Source organism: Pterocles gutturalis, unplaced genomic scaffold, assembly GCF_000699245.1.
Source record: "Pterocles gutturalis isolate BGI_N339 unplaced genomic scaffold, ASM69924v1 scaffold8541, whole genome shotgun sequence".
Lineage (NCBI taxonomy): Eukaryota > Metazoa > Chordata > Aves > Pterocliformes > Pteroclidae > Pterocles > Pterocles gutturalis.
The window spans coordinates 78,978-95,947 of NW_010105609.1; the positions used below are offsets into that span (position 1 = coordinate 78,978).

Sequence of the window (16,970 nt, forward strand, 5' to 3'; positions counted from 1 at the left end):
TTTACATTATTAATTATTAGGTAAATGCATTTATTTAATTTTATAATGCAAAGCAAACACTTTCGGCACATCTCACAATACAATTAATACAGAAATCAAACTAAATCCTCCATAACAGATTTTAAATTATGAAGTGATTTCTTGCTATAGTTCTGATAGATTTGAAATGGAAAGAAGAAAGTGAGTTTAAGAACAAAGAAGAAAAGGAAAAGGCAGGAAGAAACATAAAAGAAAGATAAGGGAAAAAGGAATGCCACAGTTCCCTGGTAGAGAGCCTATTATTGCAAAGGATATTACCATCACTGATTAAGGCTCCCTTGCAAGACAAATCTGCCTATAGTTCTCTTAAAATAAGAAAAGAGTTGGAAAAAAATAGTTTTCCAAGATCACATGCAGTTTTTCAACAGAAATGGGAACAGACTCCATGACTCTCAACTCCCAAACGCTAACCTGTAGTCTGAATAAAGTATCACCCTAAAATAAGATCATAAAACAAAGGGCAGTAAAGGAGGGGATAAAGATGGTATCTTAAATAAATTAACAGGTAGATAATACTCAAGGAAATAGAATAAAACAAGTAATATTGGAAAATTAGCAAATACATTATTACTATTACTATTACTCAGCAAAACTAAGAGTCTGCCATCAATCATGATACAAATATGAAGGGCTGATAAAGTGTTCACGCACTGCAAGCTTGTTCATGGACAAATGTTACAGAAAAACCTTGGAGAATAGGTTAAAGGAAGGCAGGAGAATGACTTTAGGTGACCTCATTTGTCTCCCCAAAACAGAGAAAAGACTGTAGTACTCTGAATCAGCAGACGGAAATCTGCCAAAAATATGTCAAGAGCAAACAAACAAAAAAAAATTGTTGTTCAGGGCAGGGCAGCTCTTTCAGAATACAAAATCCACAGGATGCTTAGGAAGAGACAGAGAAGAAATCCCCACAAGCTGTATTTCCAATCCTCTCCACCAAGAAATCTGTCAAAACTGTGGGAAAATTTATATTCTTTGCTTTGCTACCGATCGATAAGGAAAATTTTCTATTACCTGCCTGAAGAAAAATATATCAAGAGTCTCATTCTCTCAGCTGGACTAATTCTAACAAAAGCTTTCTTTTTCTAGGAAGTGAGGTTTTTCCTACAGATCAATATATATTACAGATCAAAAGATTTGCAGGGACTCAGCTAGAGCTTCTGATAAGGCTGCTGTTCACAGAGGCATAGCCCTTTTAGACTAGTTATTATGTTACCTTTCTCTTATACTCCACCAAAACAGATTTTAAACTACAAAATAAACTTTTCAAAACCACAAAAAAACCCCAGTTTGGTCCTGAATGGCACCTGTTAATTACCAGCTGCATTTTACAGTATAACAGGAGTATTTGCAGAAGTCTGTTTGGACAGGGAAAATAAGAAGTTCATTAAATATGTAATAAACCTTACTTATGGGAGACCCCACAGAGGAAGAAGACCCTGTTGGCACTCCCCAAAGCACTGCACGCAGCCACCCCTCTCCCTTCATTCACCTTTGAGTACAGACCAGGAACTGCACTCAGCTGCTGAAGAGGTTTTTGGTGTCTGAACAGCATCCCCACCTCCTCTGGGGGGAAAAGGGTGACAGACTGGATAGACACATCCTTCAGGCTGGATTCAACCTAGAGATGACCTGCTAATCCACAGCAATCTGCCTGACACTGCATATTTCCAGCTTCCTCCAGAAGAAAACCTGGCATATTGATACACTATACATACAAAAAATAACTAAGAAAAATCCAAACAAAAATACTCAAGCTATCACAAGCAGAACCACAGTAGTCCACCTCTGGCAATCTATCTTGATCCTCAGCAGGGTCAGTTACGTTGGTGCACTGCTGTATTATTCCTGGAATCTAAGCTGGGTCACTCAAAGTTCAGGTCACCAACTGCTTTGTGACATGCAGGCTAGGGAAGCAGGGGATTTTTTGCTCTTCATCCCAGCCTTGTCTTGGGTTATACAGGTCTCACCAGAAAGCATCTCTCTTTGTATCTAAGCCTCCACTCCCAGGCTGCATGTGATATGGTGTGTATTAACAAACTGTACTACACAAACCAGTGAAATCATGAGCTAAAGCTGAATTTTGTTTTGGGAATATATTTGTCTTTGTTTTGGTTATACATTTTTTCAATCAAAAAATATTCTCTTACAGGTTTCTTTCTACAGGCACCTGCTAAGATTGTTTCCCATGTAACAGAAATGTACTGAGGTTAAGATGTCATGGAGTTAAAGAGAGGGAAAAAATTCCTAAAAACTCCTGGAATACTGCAGAGACATAAAATTCATCAGGTGTTACATCTACGTTGAGAAAAATTGAACTAAAATGCAGAAATTAGGAGAACAAAATATATGTAATATAATTTTAAAAACAGATATAAGTTATCACAATATAGAGAGAAAAGTGAGGAAAAAGGGTAGAAGTAGACTGCTTTTATTTGATATTCATATCTAGATCACATTGAGCTTTCAGGTTTTCTGTCTTTTGTTAAATTTATAAAACATTCTGTTTCATTTCTAAAATGGTCACAGCACTGACTTTACCAGAATCAATCCAGGAATTAGTCTGAAGTCCTGCTGAGCTGATAAAGGGTCACACTGTTCTAAATTTTCATGTCTGTACTTTCAGAGAGTAGAGTTTTTCATGTACAACTGAGAAAAGTCCATAAATCTATACCTTTAATTATAAATTAATGCCTCTACTGAACTGAAGATCACTGTTCTTTGCTGAGAACAGCAACAGGACAGTAGGTAACATGAGGAGCTGAAGAGCACATTAAAAAAAAAAAAAAAAAAAGAGGAAAGATGATCCAAGGTGATTCTAACAACAAAAAATTTTACCATATACATTGCTACATATTAGCATTGGATCTTGATATTTTTACTTTACAGCAGCTTTTAGGTACTGTATAGAAACTGAAGACTACATTCATAGTTCCAATTTTGGAAAATAAAAACAAGTATGTGAACACAAATTATACATTTAAGGAAGGAAAGGAAAAAAAAAACGTAAAAAACAGACCAAAGTGCTACCAAACCTACCCGTCTTCCTTCTAGAAACTTAAGAGCTGTGCCAATGTTGGCAACCCAGTGAATTCTCTTCAGCTGACGTCCCTGCTCACAAGGCTTAAAGAGAAAGAACAGTGTAAACTCCAATTAGATTTATGCCAATAAATCACACACACATACACACATATATATATTTGAGGGAAGGCAACTTTCTCTCAGTAAAATATTTTTGCTCTCAAAGGAGAAGTCAACGTTGTTGTTATTTTTAAAAATCAGGCTGCAGTGAAGAAATTTTACCTAGAGGATTTTTATCCATTCTCTCTACTACGTCATTGGTGTTAAAAACCCAACTATCACAAACTCTCACTGAACAATGAATTTTGCTGAACTTAGTCATGTAGGCTAAAAAAATAAATAATTATTTAAATATACTTCAAGAACATATCCTAGGCTTCTAATACTCTACACTGGAATTAATTTCCCCCCTGAATATTATATTGCAATGCAAATATACAACTAATACCATTTAAATTTGTGTTCATAAAGTTACAAACGGATTTAACAAAGGCCTGATTCTGAAGTTCCTCTTGCAATTACTAGAGAATATCATATTCTGCTATACATGACCTTTAAATTAACCAGACATTATTCTGGTTTTGTGATATCTCTTGTCCTGCACTAATTAATGTAGGCAAGATGCAATCCAATGAAGTTCATTGTAACAGGTACCGTCATTAAAAATCTTTCCCTGTTTTACTACTTGTGTTTTGCCACAAGAGGGAGACTTTCTGTCTCAGACGAACAGAAATAGGTTTGTTTCAACAGGGCAGAAACACACGTGAAAGTATAGCTTTTTCCCATCTTACAGTAAAATCACTCCTGCAGTCTGAATTACTGCCTAATTTGGTGTATCACCTGCAACCAAAAGAGAGCTGAAATATGAAAAAGGGGCAAAAGAATAGCACTTCCAAATTGCCTGAATGTGAAGGAACAGGTAACATCTGAACTCTAGAGCAAGCTGAATGACAAACTGTTGCTCTACTTGTTCAGATGCTGCCACCTGATCTGTGAGCTGATTTGGAAAAAAAGTGAGAGGTCTTGGCCTAAAACTCTTTTGTTTTTCTTCCCCATCACATGCACAAAACTAGCCTGGATCTCAAAAGACAGTCTCTTTGCCATGTACACACCATGGCCTCTGTACACAACTTGTCTGTGAAAAAGCCATTTGACATCAGTTACGGTTCTTTCTAGTAGCAGAGCAGCTGTCAAGTTAAACAGATACAAGATCCCATGAAATTTGAGGGGTTAACAATTTTTTTTCAGAGAGAAAGCCACAAATTTAACAAGAAAAGTCTGCCGTCATTTCTTAAAGATGTATAGAAGCAGCTTTCAGTTTGGACCTTGTTTGTGTCACAGTAGTAACACCCAGATGAAGTGCAAAGACTAATACAAATAAGCAACTTTTATGAACTAGTAAGACAAAATAATAGCTAATGCATAAAGTAAAAAAAAAATATATATAATAACAGACCAACATTCTTTTGGTTTTGTAACCAGGTAGCCCACTCTGTGAATAAACTTATTTTGCTATGCATCAGTCAGGTTTTTTATGGTATTCAAATATATAAACATATTAGAAAATTATATTCTGAGAAGTTATGCAACTATCATGCAAACTGAGAAGGAAGGAAAGAAGTTCTTACCAGCTTCTGCCCTGAAAGAACCTCCAAAAGGGCAATTAGCATTACCCCATCTTTGATATCTTCAAACAGGTCATTCACCAGCATGGGAGGACTGCGCTGAAAAGGGAGAACACTTTGGATATTATAAAGGCTCATCAGCATTACATCCTACCTCCCTTCCTTTCAAACAGAAGCACAAAGAGTGGCTGGTCCCCTACTTCATGTTTTATAACATTTAATATCAATGTATCATTTAAACATTGCTTTCCCACCATATTGTTTAACTCTTTAACATTTCTGGCTCAGGACTGTAACACTAGATTGCTTTCTGCCACTAATGATATAATGGAAAAAGCTCCTGCTCCCTAAAACAAGCAAAGTAACACACCAACAAGTGATTGAGTCTACAAAATACGCACAATTTACAGATGTACTATTACAGTCACATATCAATTTATCAGCATATTTTCCCTAGTGTTAAGTATGTCCCAGAAATCTTACGCTCTCCATCTGAGCAATACAAGGAGCTGCAGGAAAGAAAGATCCCTGAAGCAAGGTGGCTGTTTGAGCACTACTACCTTCTCACAGCTGACAGTTGTTACACCAAGTTGCTGTATTTTCTCCTCTCTCCCCCAGGCCTTGCAGGCTTCCAGTGCTGTTAGCACCATGTCAGCTTTTACTTAGGACAGATTGCTTAACATATGTCTTTACAGTTCCAAACACAACAATGAAAATACTGAAAAAACTGTAAACAGATGATGTTTTAGGAATTTTGGACAATAAGGTCACATCATTAAACTTTATCTTCTTAAATACAGCCCAGTTTGTGGATTTATGTCTCTCAGCTGTTCAGCACTTTAATGATCACAAAGTATCTCCTAGAAACAAAAAGTTTAAACTTGGTCCAGCTGAATAAATGAAATAAACACCCTCTAGCTTCCATGAGCTTGTCAGCATCCACATAATACTAATATTTATACCTGTTAATTCACTAAAATGACAGACTAAAAAATTCTTAAAATTAGTTTAGGTTTAATAATTTACTTTTGGGGTACTTCTGAAAAAAAAATGCTTGTACAACAACTTGATCTACAACTTCTATTCTGTAGAAACACAGATTTGAAAAGATGAACTTAACAAATGAAACACTGCTCTTGAAAAGATAGAAATGCTGTAACAAATTAGGAGAAAGCAGAGGTTTCTAGTTCCCAAAAACAAAACACCCTGGCTTCATTGTTCAGCTTGGATGAAAGCAGACTTCATGTGAGATTTGACATGCTCTAATAGCCACAATAATAGTATATTTTCTCATGTATATAAAATAAAGCAGTATTATAACTCATTACAAGGGTATATATTTAATCACAGTTCTTTTTTATTTCCTAGCAATGCAATAAATAATGGATCACGTTCTTCCTTAATATAACACCAAAGAAATCAATGGAGCAAACAGGCCACTGCAGATTAACTTGTCCCAGTCTTGAATTACAGGCATTTGACATAAATGCAGTTAATTTTCCTCACCTTCTATGTTATCATTTCCTGTTTGAAGTTCAGAGCAGCTTTGGTTTTAACAGCATTACTGCATGATACAGTACTGAAGAATTTTTTGCTAAAATAATTAAGCAATAAAGACAAGAGGATTATAGCAGCTGACATCCTAATCCAACAGGAGGTGAAGGCCTGAAAATCTCACCACCAATCTAAATGCCCCAGTAGGGAGGTTTGTCTCTTGAAGCTCGCTCTACAGTAATGAAGAGAGACAGGTCCTTATAGATGGTGATTTAGGACACGCTTAGATTGAAAGTTAAGGGAGATTTACAGTGCCCCATAACCCTGGTGCCAATAATGTGCCTGTCAGATGACCTTTCTGAGCACAACACAGCTCCCTTCCAGCTTAAGCGGTTTGGTATCCTTACTCTCAAGTCAGAGCACAGGCCAGAATTTGGCTCATCCCAGCATGAAGTCAAAAGTCATGTGGCACTCATGTGCAAACCAAGGCTGGGAAGCATCTCTGGTTTCTCCTGTGCATAGCTTCACACTGCAAATACAACCTCTGATGGCCCATGTCAAGCTCTTGCTCTGAAACTAGATTTGGACCCCAACTGAGGCATGGTACTAGAGCACAGCAGTAAAAGAATCCCTGAAGACATTGTCCAAGTAAATTAATGCCTACAGTACTTTCCTTTTGACTGTAATCAAATATTGGTTTGGGGAAAACTCCGGGAAGCATGAGAAAGCATTGAATAAGATGAGAAGTAACAAATAAACCATCAAATGACTTACACTGAAGTTTATAAGACCTACTGCTTTGAAGTGTGAGAATCACAATTGTCCATGTAATCAGCAGGCTGAAATGTACTTTTTGTTGCTGGAAGGTTGCATAATTACAACCACTGCCAGTGTCTAGCAGCCCACATAGTGTACCTTAGCACCAACAATACAGGAACAGAAGGCAGGTACAACAGGTGTGTCAAAATATCTCCTGTATGAGACTCCTCTAATATGTAAAATTAGTTAAATATACAGACTGCCAAAACCATTTTGCATACTACACTTATATTACAATGTTTTTCACTACCTTGAAGATGTTAATACCTAATTACAAGGAGGTAAGACCCCCACTGTGTCTCATAAAGAACTTTTTTTTTTACCTAGTCTGGGCACATAGCATAGAATCTACCCTGTTATTATGACCCCAGTCTCTCTCAGAAGTATGGAATGAGATATAGTATTAGTGGCATATGTAGAAGAATAGATTCCTCTTTTACATAAGGATTCCGTAGATACCAATCTTATTCTCCATGCCAGTATAATTCAGGAAGATAAACCTACACTAGATGATACTGAGAAGGTCATACACCCTTATTTGTTGTATATGGACCATTGCACAGGGTGGCTCAAACTACTTGACTGTTTTTACAGGCAGATCCTCTGCTGAGATTAACACAACATCTTCTGTTGGAATGGACAAATACCTACTCCTTGGCTGTAAATATAATGTCAAATGAAATGAAAGGAGAAAGCAAAGCTATATGCTGCTTACTTATCAGCCTCCAGAGACAATAGAGGGTTTTTTAAGCTGTATTCAGTTAAAATATATTGAATACTTTTTATTCTGGAGACTGAATATGACTTAATACCTATTCACTTAGTTGCCTTAAGGCACTGCCAAAATACTAAATGTAAATTAGTACGAGTAGGGAAAGAAAACCAACCTAAAATTTTGTAATCTTGAAAATGTTGAATGTACTCCAGATTTTGGCTTTTTGTATGTAAATGCATAGCTCTAGCAACACCATCAACTGTAATGATCCTAATAGACTATATTCTGAATGTTGGAAAGCCTGTGCAAATAATTCAACAACCATGGTTTTTAAACCAGGAAAAAATAACATGTTAAAAGTATATGAAATAACCTCTCAAAATCCTATAACAGTAAAGAAAAGCTGTTATAATTATAAACCCCTTGAACAAAATTATTTGCTGGAACTCAGAATATACTTCAATGAACAATCAGACATTAAATCTACAACTTGTCGGGTCTACATTGATTTCCGATGCCTTAGTATTTGATTTTGTTTTTTCACAAGCTTCTTCAAGAAAGCAAAACAGCAAAAAAATACTACTGATATGCTGCATACTTCATTGCATGTATTCTATTAAACACTCATTTATTGCAGTGCATGCAATCACAGTAGTGTAGTTTACAGTGACAATGGCACTTAGGAATAGTCATGTTGCAAAGAGGGAGGTACACTCAGTACAAGTAAATTCATGTGCTCTGTAGGAGGAATATGAATTAATTGGGAATTAATCTTAAAGGTTAATGAAACAGATTTTTTCCATATTAAATATCTATTTAAATAACTGTATTTAGAAGAGACCACAAATGGGAATTGATGAGGAACTGCTTTGCTAAAACTTGTTGCTCTTGCAAACTTATCTAATTTGCCATAGTGTTCAGGAAACACTCTGAATTATTCCAAGAACTGAACATTTGTACATTTGGAAAGTATCTGACTTACAAGCCTCAAAAAAAAGAGGTTTACAACAGAGCTGCAATCACTAGATATTCCTCCTCTGACACTGTAAAATAAGTTTTGTAAAATCCAAACTTGGCATATGGAACCAAGGTATATTTTCATTCTTCTGTTCCAAAACTTTTTCTTGCATTTCATTTCTCATTTGCATCTTTGCTACAGGAATCTTGTCCTCAAGATTAACTACTTTAATGAATACTTAACTTCTTTAATGAATATATTGTATTATACAAACAACAGTATCTACATCATAATGAATGCCAATGCAAACAATGGGAGCTACCTAACATTAAATTTAAAATAATGTTTCAAAAACTGCTAAAAGAATGTGTGAAAACCTATCCATATGCCCAAACAGGAACAAATCTGTGTAACTACTGATTTTGTCTCTGCAGGGAAATGCATGTGGGAACAGGAAGGAAAATGTGAAATTTCAGAGTTACTCTGTAATTGCTGGCCCACTCCTCCACCCCAATTTAATTCCTAAATCCTTACTCAAATAGGTTTTCATGTTTGTTTCTGCTAATGACTGTTTTTATGACTAAATTCTGAGGGACTCAGCCCTAAGTTTTACATGATTAGTTTTCTCCCACAAATTAGTTTAGTGTTCACTGTTTAAAATCAGAGGTTACATGCAATACTAGTGAAAATATACAGTGACTGTTGGAGCAGCAAACTGCCAGTCAGATATTCCTCATCATGCCATCAAGATGGACATTAGCTTAATTTTTTTCTGTGTCAGTGACTAAGATAGTGGGAGCCTCTGTTTTCCCATACAAAAAAGACAAAAAGACACAGAATTACTTAGTTCCTTGATGAAAATTGATGAGGTTTTCATATGAAGACCAAATCACATTCTAAGAGCAAACTACCATCACTGACAGCATTGTGTGCAAGAACTGTAAATGTTGGTATACCCATTTCTTGTTCTTCCTTTCTTTGCTATAAAACATATCAACTTGCAATTTCAAAAGCCCTAATGTAAGGTTTAATGCCCAGGTTTAATCCAGCACTATGAAAAATTCATTGTGTAAGTATAGTTTAAAAATGTTCACCCATTCTTAGTTTTATTTCTATTTGATATCTATCCTCTGCTTTTGTTTGTTGATGTGTGCATCCCTTTAATGGAAATACAAAATGAATAATAATTTCTTTCAGTGTGTATTTGTTGTTCACTCTGTTCACAACAGTACTTCAGTGAGTTCAAATACTGAAGTTGCCCCTACACTTGGGAACAAACATGTTATTTGATTGGGTTAAATCAATTCACAGTCTGTGTTCCAAAGCTTTGAAACTACTGTTTCCCAACACTTTTATCAAAGATGACAAAGGCAATAAAAGGCGTATGCCTCTGTTGTTTTACAAAGAGGCATATTTTCAATCATCTTTACTCACCTAATCTACTATCTAAAAAATTGGCATAGGCAATGAAATGAAAAACATTTAAGTAATTGCTGTTCTGAATGGATGTAATGTGCCCCTTTTGACATATTTGGTATAAAGTGGTTCTGTATTTTAAATTTAGACTTTTTTAGCCTCAAAAAATATTCAGAAGCATACTCAAATTATTTCTATGTCTTTGAAGCTGAAACTGAGAGGAAGGAGGTCCAGTTCTGCTACCTTAGAGAAATATGAATAAATAGCATGCAATTAGAAAACGTCTTGTCCTGTTACACATGCATATCTCATTTACCATTAGTAGAACTGCACAGATGCACAAAAATTAAACTGGATGCCCAGAAGATAGATCACATTCATTTGATAGACTGTCACCCAATTTCTGCAAGTGGGTGGCAAAGAAAAAGATGATTTCCAGTTGCTGAGTCTCACCAGATTCCCAAGTCAGAATCACAGAATGGATTCAGCTGGGGTTACGGAGACAGACAGCAGAGGGACAGACACAGCCTAGTGCTAACAGCTGACCCAAAATGAAGCTGTGCTATACTACGTACTAGTTATCATACTTGCAGCTATTTCCTCTGCGTTCATCCCCTGTAGGACATTGCCCTGTGGGTGAGAGCACAGCTTGCACTAGGGCTGTTTTACCTCAACCTTTCTTTGTGGTATCCCATAGACAGCTGATGCCAAGTCCTTTACCTGTCTTCTGCTTATGAAAGAACACATCACTGAACTGGGAAACATAATTTTTAAAAGGTAGCATTTTATTGTAAGAGCAAGAGAGAACAAAATTTCGTACCTCCCTCCAACTCCCTTTCAGAAAGTTAAATTCATAGAATTACAGAATCATAGAATCATTTAGGTTGGAAAAGACCTTTAAGATCATTGAGTCCAACCATTAACCTAAGACTGCCAAGTCCACCACTAAACCGTGTCCCTAAGTGCCACGTCTACATGTCTTTTAAATACCTCCAGGGATGGTGACTCAACCACTTCCCTGGGCAGCCTGTTCCAGTGCTTGACAACCTTTTCGGTGAAGAAATTTTACCAGTACTCCCATTCCATTTACCTGTTTTGTTCATTCTTCTTTATTTGTATCCATATTCTCAAACCCATTCCTAACTTTACAGTTAAAAAGACTAAAATTATATTTTTAATCTACTTGAGGAACTGAACTTAGTTATTGAATTGGTTTCTGTTTCAATTAGAGCATGACTTTTCAAAAGAAAAGATACAGTAAGATTTTAAAGATTAGCAGTGAAGAATCTTTTACTCATAGGAAACCCTGACAAACTATTGCATCCTGTCTTATATTCCCAAACTATTAACTGTTCTCGGTTCTACCTACTTAACCAACAAAGTATAAAGACAAAAACTCTTCCTTAGCAGAGTTTCCTTTCCTTTGTCATCAGTAAACCTATCTTTCAGATTGCTACAGTGAAACCCATTAAACTTTGCTTAGAAAACATTAATTTCTCCTGGGTTTAGGTTTTTATGCAGTTACTCACCAGTATTCTTTCACAAACATTCAAACTCATTCAAGATGGAATATTTCTCCAGATAGCCACAGTGCTGGAGTTACAGACATTTAAATTATAGTTTTTAGGGGTTTTCTTATTTCCTCCTATTACTTTTCCCATTAATAATTTTACTAGATTAGTAAAAATGGCAACTATTAAACTTTCTTTTGAAAGGAAAGAAACCCAAAGTTTCCCAAGAGTAGCCAAGAAATACAGAGTCAATTTGCAGCGAAGTTACTGTTAATTTTGAAGCCTGTATATAGAATTCAGCACAGTAATTCTGGATTGATGGAGAGAAACAAAGACAAAATTCAAAACACCTTCTGCCCAGTGACCCTTTCTCTCCCCAGCATCAACTTCACTCCACTTCCAGCTCTTCTACGCCACAGTGGTGCAGAGGGATGGGGAATGGCCTTGTGGTCACTCCACAACAGCTCCTCTCCACCGCCCCTTCCTCTCACACTTTTCCCCTGCTCCAGTGTGGGAACAGGGACACAGTCCTTCAGGATGAACCTGCTCCTGCACCGGCTGCAGTTCTTGTCAGAAGCCTGCTCCAGCATGGACTGTCCAGAGGCCACAGGGGAGGCTCTTCTCAAGCACGTGGCACTCCTCCTCCCCTCAATTCTGCTCTCACCTTGGTGAGCAGAATGCAGACAAGGCTCCGTAAAAGTGGCATTTCTCCTTATCACATTTCAAAGGCCTCCAGACAATTGAGATGTTACAGCTTTACAAATTCTTTTGGCATAATAAAAACTGCAACAATCTTTTACAAGAATCAAATAACCTCAATATCAAATTTCTGGTTTACAATTTGGAATATGAATGCAAGTGGAGTCCTGTGCATTTCACAGACCCATTAGTATTTCCTACAGCTGTGACGAACTCAGAAAATGTATTTCCACACTTTCCAAAAATATGACTAACAAAGATTTAAAAGCTTAAGTTTTAAAAACTTAAAAATTTTAATATCATGGGTCACTCCTCTTGTGTTGAGTTTAATCTCTATAAACAGTGCTTCTGCTGTGGCAGCATAACCGCATAAACGGGAAGCAAAGCCAGCTAATCTATACATCTGACTCAGGCAGTAAGGCAAAACTGCTGACAGCCATCAATAAAAGTATCATAGAAACAACCTTTCTGTTAAAGGGTGAATTAACACAGACCAATTACTACAGGACAGCTCAGGCAGCTACAGGTGCGGGATGTGGCTAGTTAACTGCTTGGTTTGAATGTGCGTATTTGATTAGCCTTTACAATACCAGACCCGTTAAAGAAATATATGCCTAGATTACACAAGTCAAAAAGTCTGCTTGAGGCCCCACAGCTCAAAGGGGGTAGAACAGTAAAGGTATCATTCACACCTCTCAATCCAGAGCAAAATCTCTTAATAGTGCTACCACTGAAATTTTGTCTCTTCCCAAGGATTAGTCAGTTATTACTAGCAAATTATCATTACATGCACACACATGCACACACACACACATATATACCTAAAAATAAGTACATGTATCTACTTGTCAATTATTATCAGATATTATTTATCAATTATTAATGACATAATACAATTAGGAAATAGAAGAACATGCCATAAGAGTTCTTCTTCTCCTCAGACACATGTTCACAGCCTGCTTTGCTAACACTTTATCAGATACTGAATGTCTTTCCATCTCAGTTGAAGTGGAACCTACACAGTGTGCTTAAGTTCTCTGCTGCATGGGCACCTTTTCCAAATTATTTCAAAGAGAATGGGGGACAGAACTCATTCTCAGCAAGGATCCACTGTCAAGAAGTCCTGAAGGTAACCTTGCTCTTGCTGTTGAATTTTACAATGCCAATGCAGTTCATTTCACACTAAATTCCTCAATTACATTCCTCAGTAATGTAAATAAATACTGTTGCTCTGCCATACAGTCTCATTAGACCAAATCACATGATACAGCATTACGCGAGCTTCTGAGGGCATTTTTAGCCAATTCCTTGCACAGAAACTAAAAAAGTGCTCTTGCTGTTGCTCTCTAAAACAGTTGGTCTTGCAACAATTCCTTGCTCAATTTTCAAGTTCATTAATCTTCATGATTTCAAAAGATGCACTTCAAAGAGTTCCTCTGGTGTTTAAATATTTTAATTTACTGGACTAATTGATAGCTATGGCTAGAGCTGTGCTGTGTGAAAACTTTGGGAAACGCCAAATTAAGTCTCACTGCTTATGTTTCCAGATGCAGTTGGAACCAGTTGTAGCTTAACACTTTTACAATTGTCTATAAATCACAGTCTTTATTCTGCTGAAACCAAAAAAAGGAGTTTTAGGTTGTGGAAAGAAGAAGCAACAATAGTTTCACGACAAATCCTAAGATGCATCAGATAACTAATTCGGCACTGTATTCACAAAGCACTGTTTATGTTTGTAACCAGTTCAGGATGTCTCTGTCAAACTACACAAGTGACTCACATTTTATTCAAATACACTGTATGCAATTAGGCTAATACGTCTGTTTCATAGAAAGCAGTTTCAAATATTTCTCTGGCTGAAATAGCAGATACTGTGCCACATTTCAGTTTTGGCCAAAGGAGCTGAGTGGCTGCCTGTAGACGCCACTCACAACACTGCAGCTGACTGCTATCATTCATCCTCTATGGTGTACAGATAATGGGGATCCTTTTTTAATTTTATGCCATTCTGCTCAGACGTATCCGACATATTCTATACTCCAGGGCCTGTATAGGCATAGATAAAAACGTTTGATTAAAAAAAAAATAAATTCAAAGCCATATATTACCTTAGCTAGATGAGTATTGATCCATTTTGTGAAAGTCCTTTTCTGCACCGACTCTTGCTCATCTGAGAAAAAAAGGAAATCAGTTTGATTAGACATTGCTGAATCCTTTTGGATTTACATGGTAGAAGAATAATATTCTCTATTGACAACAAATGCATTCTGCATTTGCCAGAAGTGCCACTATGTTTTCTTGAGACAGTTAATTTTGCCTGTAACTACTACATCATATTCTCATAATAATGCTCTGACACTTGACTATTTGTAGAGTTTCACAGCAAAGTTCAAGTCTTATCGAGTACGACACCATTTCAAATCTGAATGCTAAGATAAATTTGACATCTAAGTCCATATTATATTTACCCAAGGTCTGATGCGGTGGTGTAACCCCCACCTCTCCTGAGTCACTCGGTGCTTGGTGCGACTCTTCCTCTCCTGGGTTGTATACCAATCCAGGGTGAGTCAGGAATGAACCGTGAAAGTGGTGAACCCAAGCGTAACAGCACCTCCTCGGCATCCCTGGTTCCTGAACTTAATTATGGCAGTGAATTCAAGCGCTGAGGCAACACCTCAATGTATCTGGCTCTTGCTTTAGGCAACAGTAACAGTTAATCACCTCCTGACAACCTACTACCTGTACCTGGGTTGGTGCCTGAAGGGTGATGATACACTTTGGTAACTAGTGTAATGCACCAGAATATTCCACCATCCGAGGGGGGCTGAAATGGAGAAGTACCTGAAAAAGTCAATTATCTCAGACCCTATAAATAGCCACCCCAAGGGAGACCCTGTGAGCTCTCCTGGGCTGCAGCAGGCTGTGGACAGCATCTCCCCTGAGCTGGGACACCTCTCAGGACCAAAGAGGTCTAAGGACCATCTGTCAGCAAAGTCAATAAAAGGTCAGAGCGAAGCTCAAGCCCTTGAGGCTCAGTTATTGCCTGTTGAGGAATGCCAATGCACTGTCAGTATTTACTCTAAACTCGAGAAGGAAGACAGAACTTTCGACTATAGCCTAGTCTCCCCTCTCTCTCTCTATCTGAAGAGAAAACTTTTAATTCTACATTAGCTTCCCTGCTTGCATATTTCACTGGATTCAAGTATTTCCACAGTGATTATTTGTTTGTTTCTGTTCTTTGTGTTTGTACATATATACTTAGGATACCTTGTAGTAAGTCAGTGTGAATTTTGTCATTCTCAAATCTGTAATTAAATCACTATCTTAATCATAACACATTTTTACTGAACCACTTTGTTAATCTTTAAATTGGTTAATGATTGAGTGCTGCTAAAATGTAACCTTTGATCTACCTCACACCATTAACAAATCTTAAATTGTTGCTAAATTGTAACTGTGAGATGTTTCATCCACAACATCTGAGTGCCCAGAACTTCTCTGTACTTTTTAAATAGAACCCATGTCTCTGACAGTCAAGTTGCTCTTATTCAGAAAATAAACTAGAGACGCAGAAAAAATACTCTTAGCATGTCCATTTGAAAATGTTTACCATACTGAATTAAATATTTGAAATTGCATTTTCAAGCTTATTTTTCCTCTGGGAGATCCAGCCAGGAAGGAGCCATTAGCTAGTTCAGGCAGTTTCTATCCTGCTACATACTGCTTTCCTTAGTCCTGTCTTGGGGCACTTGTCTGACTTATAGTGAATTTCACTGATTCTCAGATAGTCCCTCGGGGACTGCTGCCAGCTGCATAGACAAAAATAGCTCCTGAATGAGCTTCTCCAACTTCAGCAGCCAGGGTCATGGCTGCAGAGGGAAGAGAAACACTGCCATAACCAGTCCATGAAGTCCTGTCCTTTCCTTGTGGGGAACTGAGTTTGACACATGGAATAATTTCACACCAATGGCATTCACGTATTTAGGTTGAGGATTTTTCTTTCAATAATAAAAGGAAATACCTCTTTACCATCATCAGTTCTTCACTCTCCTACAGAAAATCCAAATAAATAAAATCACTTTAAAATATTTACTTTTTATAAGAAGAAATGCATGTCCTAAATCCTACAGATGGAAAAAGTAGTTTTAGATACTGCCTTTGTTACTGTCTTGTGCAGCCCTGAATAGTGATTTGATCTCTTTCACATCTATAACATTAAAAGGGACTACTATTTAATCCCCTTTAAAGCTCTGAAATAACTAGTAAGTTTGAGGTACCACTACTAGTAAGATCCCTGATTTACACTCACATAATGCTGCTCCACAACGAGGGAACGTAAACATACAAATCGCAGCACAAAATTCATCAGGCAAAATGTTATCTTGAGCAGGACAATGATGGCTCCCTGACCACATATGAGCTCCCCAAAAGTGTTTATCCATTATGACTTAGGGATTTTATATTTTCTTTACACATAAACAATATCTCACATATAAGAAATACCAGAGGAAAAAGAGACATTTAACTCTCTAGCTAATCTGTTGCTAGATTAGCATACTTCATGTCTAAGAAAGTAATTTTGCATTCTTTATCTTCTTTTTCTTTTATTTCAT

General features: G+C 37.1%; 1 protein-coding gene across 1 annotated transcript in view; it reads right to left on the minus strand.

Moving 5' to 3' along the window:
• Nucleotides 1-14,979, minus strand: part of LOC104471946 (nesprin-1-like) — a gene marked incomplete at its 3' end in the record, with an annotated part of 92,780 nt that extends 77,801 nt beyond the window's left edge. Inside the window, exons 1-4 of the mRNA XM_010087462.1 lie at nucleotides 14,826-14,979; nucleotides 14,466-14,527; nucleotides 4,749-4,844; nucleotides 3,079-3,162 (exon numbers count right to left, since the gene is read on the minus strand). Coding sequence (XP_010085764.1) covers nucleotides 3,079-3,162; nucleotides 4,749-4,844; nucleotides 14,466-14,527; nucleotides 14,826-14,979 — 396 coding nt within the window. The remainder of the gene's footprint in view (nucleotides 1-3,078; nucleotides 3,163-4,748; nucleotides 4,845-14,465; nucleotides 14,528-14,825) is intronic.
• Nucleotides 14,980-16,970: the final 1,991 nt, after the last annotated feature.